The sequence below is a fragment of the Temnothorax nylanderi genome, unplaced genomic scaffold, assembly GCF_030848795.1.
Source record: "Temnothorax nylanderi isolate EJ_2023f unplaced genomic scaffold, tnyl_v1.0 TNYL_tig0070_pilon, whole genome shotgun sequence".
In the NCBI taxonomy this organism is placed as follows: domain Eukaryota; kingdom Metazoa; phylum Arthropoda; class Insecta; order Hymenoptera; family Formicidae; genus Temnothorax; species Temnothorax nylanderi.
Window position 1 is genome coordinate 512,114 of NW_027249132.1, and position 9,601 is coordinate 521,714.

Below are 9,601 nucleotides of genomic sequence, written 5' to 3' on the forward strand. Positions count from 1 at the left end.
TTATAATTTTTATAAAAATCGTTGCCAGCAATTTGGACAAAAAAAAACACAGATAATTAGCAATATCTTTTATAGCACTTTTTTAATATTCAATAGGATTGAATTAATAGGCGATTCAAATTGATTCTAATTGAAAATTTCGTAGGTGTCGTCCATTAACAGGGTACTCAGGAACCTGGCCTCGCAGAAGGAGCAACAGGCGGCTGCGGTGCAAGCGCATCAGGGTGCCGAGAGCGTCTACGACAAGCTGAGAATGTTTAACGGGCAGGCAGCAGGCTGGCCGCCAGCGTGGTATTCGGCAACACCTCCCCATCATCCCCTGGCCACGGGAATTCCAACCGCGGCGACTCCTGGATCCGGTCAAACTCTTCTGCCCAGTAGTCAGCTTCACGGGCGTGACGATTCTTTGCTGAAGCGAAGCGGTAAGTACTTGTAGAAATATTAGGTGGATTCGGTGTTGGTTGATGTCGTATCTTAATTAACATTTTAAAGATCATGCAGATCAATATTTATTTACCTTCCTGGTGCTTTATCTTTTAATCTAAATCAAGTTTATCTCTTAAATAACAAAAAATAAAATCTATATTAAAACAGAAAATAATTTTATGTCGTGAATACGGATTATAATGATCTTTCTTTCAAAAAAAAAAAAAATAATTCCTATAATTTTAACATTAAAGTTCAGATTGATTAAAACTTCGACGAACGAATATTTGTCTTTGCGGACTAAAATTTATACGATCTTGCTTTCGAAGAAATATCTTCGAACGATTGCACCCTGTCTCGTATCATCTCCCTCGATTCGCGAGAAATGTACGTTGCATTGTGCGATTCCGGATCCTCGACGCCTTGTACAATGCATGTACGCGCACATACGCGGTCGAGTAGGGAAAAAGGGTCCATCCTGCAGCGCTATAAGTCTAATAGGATCACGAAAATCGGGCCTACGGCTCGGTTCTTAACTAGATACAGTCCACGAATGACGAACCCAGATGCGGCCGCCCTCAATAGGCAGATTACGTGAATCGTGATAAAGTGACAGGTAGAAAAGTGCTTTCACTGGCAGTGTATTCTCCGCGGATTTCGAAACATCATCGTCGATGCTTTTCCGCAGTCTTGGAATTTATTTCGCGGACCGTCTTTCAATTATATATGTCAATCTGATTATCTTGACGGAATAAATATTCTAATATATCTGTATTAAAATATCTCAAAGTATATCTTTGCGTACTAAATAACTTCATATGACGATAATAACGCTAACGCTAATAAGTTAAATATAAACAAGACTGTAAACAATTTTTCAAAAAGTTGTGTTCAGGTGTATCTTAAATCGCGTCGCCACTTAGAAGGTAGTGGTTTATATGCCTTACTGAATACGTCAAAGTGCCGCTTATAGTGCACTTGGATGCACAAGAATGCATCGAACGGTCGATCGCGGCCACTTTGGCCACAGCGGGCGTATTAAGCGGCCGGATTGCAGAGAGCATCGGGCTAATCTCTTCTCTTTTCTTCGGCCGGGCGTGCGTCGTCACCTAGAAAATTAAAGCCAACGATCCGTCTGCAGCGGACCGCTGAGGATCGTTTCCCGGTCTGGTCGTTACGCGCAGGGGTATACGCGAGGAGGCTTGGGGGTGGATTCCGCGGGAAGGAGAAGAACGGGAGAGCTGATGGGTAGAACGATGAGGCAGGCGGGAAGAACCGGAGGGAAAGAAAGAGGCGTGTTTGGGGTGCCGGTATTTCTAGTCGAGGGGGTTTCGCAGGGTCGAGTCCAATTGGGGGTTGCGCGGGGGTTGAGATGAGCGAACGAGAAAGCGAGCAGCTGACGAACGAACGGTGTACATATATATATATATATATATATATATATATATATATATATATATAGATGTATTACATATATACATATATATTATATAGGTATTACATATATACATATATGCAATATATATTACACAGACATGTAATACATATGTACATACCTATGTACGCGCGAGCGTAAGGGTGAACGTATATATGTACATCTCTCCGCTGCCGTATGGAGGGACGGACACGGATAGAGCGGAGGCACGGAGGGACGCAGGGAAGGCACCGGGAGGAATGGAAAGAGACGAGGGTGTGGTGCGCGGAGGCGGAAAGTAATCGCGGCCCACGGGGCTTGACGAGGGGCTACCCTTGCGCGCGTACGAACCGACGCACCAACACGAGACGCGACCCCGAAGACCGGTCGCGCACGCCTGAACGCGCGGCGGTGTCTAGGAATCTCGAGAACGGCGGATCGCGTTACGGGATCGACCAATTGATGTGCTGCGGAACAGCAGGCTTTTTTTAATTAGATCGCGACGCTTCTCACAACGTGAGAGAAAGATTGCCCAAGTTTTTGAACAATTAATCTTTATTATTTAAGTTTTAGGCGATGGAAAAATGATTAACGTTTGACATAGTTCAGAAAACAGAATGACAGTTGCTATGTATAAGATATATGATTGTACTTCAATTAAAACACGAAATCTCATTGTGTAATCGTAAATATGAAAGATATGCTTAAGATGGCTGAAACAATACATTTGAAGGAAAGATAATTAATTCTTGTTCCAGACACCGGATCTCTATTGTCGCATCAGCAGGAGACAACTTCGGACGGTAATTCGGAGCACAACTCCTCCGGCGACGAGGACTCGCAAGTGCGGCTGAGGCTGAAGAGGAAATTGCAGCGCAACCGAACTTCCTTCTCTAACGAGCAGATAGACAGCCTCGAGAAAGGTCAGTAGAAAATCCGAAAAAGTTATCAATCTCGATAATCAATTCTGATATTTGCGACTTCAGAAATTACGTCCTTCGACCTGGATTCTTTTTTCATTGTGGGCCCCTTTTTTAAATTTAATTGGACATAATGCTTGTTCGTTTATAGTTTTTTTTTATTGGTACTTGAGCTTCAAATTAAAACTTTTTGTATACTCGTTTGTGATATAAAAAAAAGCTATATAGGTATATAACTCTTTGTACATATTCCGATATATCGAAATTCTTCCTCCATTTGGTCTCCGGCATCCGCTCGGTCGCGAAAAATGAAAATACGCGATGGCCGGGCAAGCTTCGTGTATATCGCGATAATTAATGCCGACGACGCGGCTAAATAACGAGCACTTGTTGCAAACTGGTTTCGTTTCAGAATTCGAGCGGACACATTACCCGGACGTGTTTGCACGGGAGCGTCTCGCCGAGAAGATCGGATTACCTGAGGCACGTATCCAGGTGAGTGTGAATGTGCGAATGCGGCGTGTGTGCGCTTCCTCTACCGACATTCGCTCCACCCACTTGTCCTCCTCTCTTCGGCCCCCCTCGCCCACGCAGCGCTTTCCCCGGGCGCGTCTTTCTCTCTTCTTATTCCGCCCGTCCCTCCCGGGAGGGTCGAACGGCGTAAGTGCGACGACGCCCTTTCATTAAACGCTTTTAACGTGCGGCCACGTGGTCGTACGTGGGGAACATTAAACACCTCCGACCGGTTGAAAGCTTGATGCCGCCCGCGAGACTTCCAATGAGATTTTGTCACCTCTTTCGTCCGACTGCTTCGTCGCCATTTACGTATTCTTATGTGCGCGCATGGGACTTTTCCCGTTCAGTTTGCGACACGGGCAGATGCCATGATTTATTTATTTGTTAGAATTTAAAAACGCGCACTAGACCATACTACATTTCTCCGATAATAATGCATTAATCGTATTGAAAATTTTATATGTCACATCTTACTCTCATCGTACAAGATTCCAAGATTTATTAGATGAGACACATTTTGATAAACAATAAGAATGCAGAAGGAAGAGAACACAGTTATACAAATGTCTGAATGTTTTATTAGATTGAACATTGCGAAACGATAATTGAATTCCGACTGAATCCTTTCTGAAGGACTTGGAAATTCTACAAATTCGAAGAATCTTTGATTGCATCGACAAAGCTAAGAATCATGGAAAACGAGAGACAGAAATCTCGACGGAGCAAGAATCATTTAAATTATAAGATCAGGAAAACTCACAAAATCTCGCATTTAAAGTGAGTAATGTCGTTGTTCGTTTCCTTATAAAGTTTCCGGGAACTCTCTGCTCGCCATCGCTTTCCTGCAAAGCAAGTTTATATTCTTCATGTGACATGATGAAGGCTGCAACTGGTAGAGAAATTACGATAATCAAAGTAAAAGAAACGTAGATATTAACTTCCACGATAATTAGAAAATTAAATAGCTTAAAAGTTTTTAACTTTTTAAAAAGTTAAAAACTTTTTAACATCTGAATATCTAAATTGTCATAACGCATTTATTTTATTTTTATTTCTTTATTTTTATGCTCTAAATGTTTGTATTGTTTAAATCCTATCTAGAATCAATGGATTCTGCATTTTATTATAAATAACTCGACAATTGCATTACAATGCTAGTTACAATTAAATTTTCGTCTCATTGCCATAGTAATCTGTTCTAACAATTATTAGCAACATGGACATGTTATTTTCAATACGATTAAGTTCTTGTTACGTATGTAACCACGTCCATAATACATGTTGATGTTGTTTAGCAACTCTCCTATTTCGATAATACCCTCTTACTTTTTAATCGTACAAGGGGTGCAAAATGCCATGTTGTATAATTATAATTAATATCAACGTCGAACCACTAATACGTAGCCTTATCGAACATTGTTTGGCCGTGTTTACTCTCCACCTCCTACCGCCTCTCACCTGCATCGCCGCGGTATGAAGAGACGGAAGGGTCGACGAAGTGGCCGGCGGGGTTCGGTGTGGTGGTAGTACCGGGCGCGCTGAGCGTTATGTGGACGTACAAACAGTGCAAGACCATGTTGACGCATGTTTTCAAGCCTCGTTGGCTGGTATTGATCTTGCTAAGTGCAGGAAACCGGGAGTTCCGGCGTGGGAGGGAAAAGGAGAAGTTCGACGAGGAAGAGAGAGAGAGAGAGAGAGGGAGAGGGAGAGAAAGACAGAAAGGAAGACCGAGCGAGACGGGGCGAAACCGAAAGAGAATGGAGGAGAAAAAGATAGTAGAGCTTGTGCTGGAGAGGACGAAAGAGGGAATCGCGGAGATCGCCGAGTTGGACCGATTGCCGGACGATCGTTGAACGGCGAAGTATGTGAAAGACGAAGAATGAAGTGCCGGGAATTCTAATGGAACACGGAACACATTACGCGGCACGCCGCAGCGCGGCACGGCACGGCACGGAACGGCGCGGCGCGGCGCGGCGCGGCATGGCGCGGCATGTAAACGCGGCCCGCCCGAACCGCGAGGGATCGTGCAAAAGGCCTAAGAGGGTTCTCGGACGCAACCATGGCAACCATGGTCGTGTCCCCAGGGAGGTCGCCCTCCGATTGGCCCATCCCTCGCTTTTCCACCTATATACCTCGGCCATGGCCACGAGATTCGCCACGCCGTACTACCGTCACGTCGCCGGCCGATTATCATCCGCGGCATTCCCTAAGTCGACTCGTGCGAGCGCGATGGCTGATACGCTACGAGGATTAAAGCGGGATTTTTACCCCCCCCCCCTCCCCCAGGAATACCGCCGAATAAAACGAGTGCTAATAATAAATCATAAAGCTGGATATATTAGATATCCGCGAGATTTGCCGTGATCAATATTAATATCGCCAGGCAATTTTTGCGAATAAAGACGTTTATTTTCCTCTCGTTTACATCTCTTTTCATCGGTAAAAATGGGAGATTTCGCAGCGTGACAGCGTTCGCACGCTTCATTAGTCCCAGAAAGTACCGGCGAAGCGTGTAAACGAGCGAATTTCTTACGCTTCTTCCAGTCGGCACATCGTGAATGAAGGTCGAAAGTTTCAAGGTCGGAAACCAGTGTCGGAAACCGGTCTCCGCGGCGCGTTTCGGCCGTTGACGACGGCTGAGAGGACTGTGTTCTTTGAGTAGGTAACACTAAGGACCGAACGTGTTCGGATCACGGACTTCCCCGTGGATCGATTCGGACGAGTTTTTGGGACGAGGGAGGACGAGTTTACGAGGGACGATAGTATTGGGCGGAAGAAGCCCGCTGCGGGCGAATGGCAGATATTTGACGGTGGGGTGGCCGAACACGATTTGCTGCGCCAATGGGAGGACAGGAGGATAGAATTTATTTTTTGATTCAATCGAGGACCCCCGTCATACTCGTAGCGCGACGTTATACGTTGAGATTGCGGAAGGCTTGTATTTCTACGTTGATGACATTTCTTTCCGCTGCGAAAAACATCCCTCTTTTTTTCCTGTATATATCGCGCACGCGATAATTCGTTACTCCGAAATCGGACAGAAATGGAAATTGTCGTTATTGCTTTATTCTCTATTTTCATCTCTGTGCGCACTAGTATGCGAAAACGTGCGGATTACTCTTTCAAAGCTTGCGCTGTAATCGCACGATTATCAGCTGTATTAAATATAATTTATTAGGTTTGGATCTCCTCTCTCGATTAACGATCGATTCGTTTGACTGCGTCAATAAGAATCGTGCGACATTCGTCAATTGACATTTACATGCAATATCTTGAATTATGGGACAAATTTATAATCATAATGTTCGATAACAATACAGTTTAATCGTATAGAATAGCATTAAAATACTTTTTTATACATGAAAACAATTGAAGAATGCAACAAAATTCATATAATTGTATGTCTATGTAAAATTGACGCTACTGAACAGTATCACAACATATAGAAAAGAGAGGTGAAAGCTAAATGCACGGTTCATGGATTGCTCTAAGTGCCGGCGAGGGAAAACCGATATATCGAAGGGGACGAATCCTCTTATCGCCGAAAGGAATCACAAAAATCAGGAAATCCGTGCAGACGTAGCATAGGGAACGATAAAGTCCCGATTTTTATTATACGAGTCTCTCCATTTGGGATATCGCCTTGGTACAGTGAAAGGACATTGAAGCCGCTATTAATACTTTAGTATTTTCATTTACACTGCCACTGTTTCATTACACTCACAGTTTTATATAATTCTGACGTATACTCTTTATCTTCTTCTAATTATAGTTCTGCAAAGAAACAAGGAATCGATTGAATATATGCGTATAAAGGTTAAAGTTAATCGACGTTTTAAAAATCTAATAGCATCGCAGATAGAAATAATCGCAGACCTTCGGCCCGTCCCGATACTATTAATGCGAGATTGACGCGATTGTAACAATGTATTAATTACCTACCGGTACGCTCTTTCTCGGATATCGGGCTCGATGCAATTTGTAGTACTATCAGAAGCTTGAAAAGGGACGCGTATGAATGTGCGAAGGGGCGGCAGGTAAAAACATGTAAAGAGGATGCACAAGGGACCGGGGCGAAGGGCCAAGCGAGCAAGAGTAACTCAATTTCCCGTCTGACAACTGCTCAATCGTAATTAACAAATTGGAGCGCCTCGTGCAAACTCGCGCGTCTGTTCGCACGAGATGCGAAAAGAGTGTCTGGGCGCTAGATTTCGCGCTACCTCGGATCGGATCAGAGGCAGAAAAAAGGGGGATAGGAAAAGAGAGAGAGAGAGAGAAAGAGAGCGAGACAACAGGGTGGTTCGGGGAGGGTGAGGGCGTTCTCTCCGGAGAGGAAGCAAAAGAGAGTCGTCGAGCGCGAACGAGTGCGAATGCGAACGAGTGCGGATGATGCGAAATACCGTGCCGGCGCGGCGGCGCCAAGTGTGCGGCCGCACACTTATCGTGACAAAGGCACCGTCATTGTGTCGGTTGCAGGTGTGGTTCAGTAATCGCAGGGCGAAGTGGCGTCGAGAGGAGAAATTACGGAACCAGAGGAGGGCCGCCGTCGATCAGGTGGTCGCCGGTGGCAGCGGGGGTAGCAGCGGCGTCGCGCCTCCCGCGGCCACCCCTGCCACGCCACGGTTGCCCTTAAACGCCGGATTCAACGCCATGTACTCGTCGATACCGCAACCGATTGCCACTATGCCTGACACATACAGGTAAGAAACATTTTTTTTTTTTACGTTAAAGCAATACGCATTGTCTCTCAAACGCAAAATTTATGTGCGAGAAGAATAAATCTCGGTTTGATAACGGCAATATTCATTGTTGTGAAAATTGAAATAATTCTGCTGACATTTTGTTAAATCCTTTTCACACAAATCTCAACATTTCAATGTAAATATTCTAATAACTTCCCTTTTAAATCCTGAAATTCCGCGTTTTCAAATGTCATTACACATTACCATAATTAGAGTTCATTTCGTGCATGTTAATGCATATGCGTTTGTCGAGGAGTTGTTGGTCGCTTTTCGATATGGATGCTTTTCTCATTCGCAGCTCGATGTCAAGCAGCCTGGGCGGGTCAATGGGTGGAAGCTGTCTTCAGCAACGCGCCGAGGGATACCCGGCGTACGTGTTTCACGAGCCTCTCCACTCGCTCACGCAGTCTTACTCTCACGCGCACAGCGCGGCCGCGGCCGCGCACTCGCAACCGCATCGGGGCATCCCGACGTCTCACGGTGGCACCCCCACAACGCCAGGGGGACAGCCCACCGGACCAGGTGGAGCACCTTACCAGCCGACGACCTCGACCGCAACCGGTGAGTTCTCGCCACGACTAATTTGCTGTGTTCCCTGCGTCTCGTGCTTTCAAGGTCACTCAAGAATAATTTAGGTAGTATTAGGAATAATTAATGTTTGCCGGAAGCAATCATCAACAACGATGTCGCTTAAGAAATGTACATGCGTCTTCCGAAACACATTCACTGAAAACAAAATATTCTCTCTCGAAAGATTCTTTCTTAATTTTCCTCCGATTAAATGCATTTAACATTGCAATCGGTTATTATAGTTCTTAATTATTTCAAGAGCAAAAATTTTATATTATAATTATTGTCTAGCAAAAATATCATAAGCGTTATACCTAATATATATGTACCTCACATGTACCTCATATCTGCAGCTATAAAATTATATCCTAACTTTCCAATTGTTTAGAGATCTTTAGATTATATTTTTAAAGTTCCATGCATTCATCGATACGAAATGTACAGAAATACACACGTATATAGAAATACGAGAGTGTAATGATAAAACGAACGAATCCTCGCCAAAAACCAGTAGAGGTTTTCGTTTCCAATTTTCACCCAGCGTGCGATCGCCGTTTCTTCCTCGTGTTCTAGCCGGCTCAAAGCGCGAAATAAAGCGTCGAGAATTACCTGGGAGCCTCTTCACACGCAATCTACATAGTCCTGCTAACAGAGAGAGTGAAAGAGCGAGAGAGAGAGAGAGAGAGGGGGGGGGGGAGAGAAAGAGCGAGCGGGCAACGACGCGGTCGCGGCTCCACGCTCGCCCACGGAATTGTAAAAGGATTTTAAAACAAATCTCGCATGGCGCCGCTGGGCTGAATCGAAGAATGGGATGTTCGGCGGTTTTCCAACCCCACCGATGTAGCTGGTGAATTTTCCATTTTCTCGACTCAACTTCTCTCTCACTCTCTCTTTTTACGTGCCGGTTGGCTCCTCTGTTCGGCTCTTTCTTTTCTCTCCCAACTCTCTTCCTCTATTATCCCTTTTCTCCGTCTATCTCCACATCTCACCCCCTCATCTTCCGTTTAGCGAAA

The 9,601-nt window shown here is 44.8% G+C and overlaps 1 protein-coding gene across 2 annotated transcripts in view; it reads left to right on the forward strand.

The window, feature by feature from the left end:
* Positions 1 to 9,601, forward strand: part of Toy (twin of eyeless) — a 34,784-nt gene that overhangs the window by 18,085 nt on the left and 7,098 nt on the right. The window contains exons 5-9 of one of the 2 annotated variants that reach the window (XM_071708630.1): positions 146 to 422; positions 2,599 to 2,763; positions 3,173 to 3,243; positions 7,753 to 7,976; positions 8,317 to 8,579. In XM_071708630.1, coding sequence (XP_071564731.1) covers positions 146 to 422; positions 2,599 to 2,763; positions 3,173 to 3,243; positions 7,753 to 7,976; positions 8,317 to 8,579 — 1,000 coding nt within the window. Of the gene's footprint in view, positions 1 to 145; positions 423 to 2,598; positions 2,764 to 3,172; positions 3,256 to 7,752; positions 7,977 to 8,316; positions 8,580 to 9,601 lie in introns of both variants that reach the window. The other variant, XM_071708629.1, reaches the window with a different exon arrangement.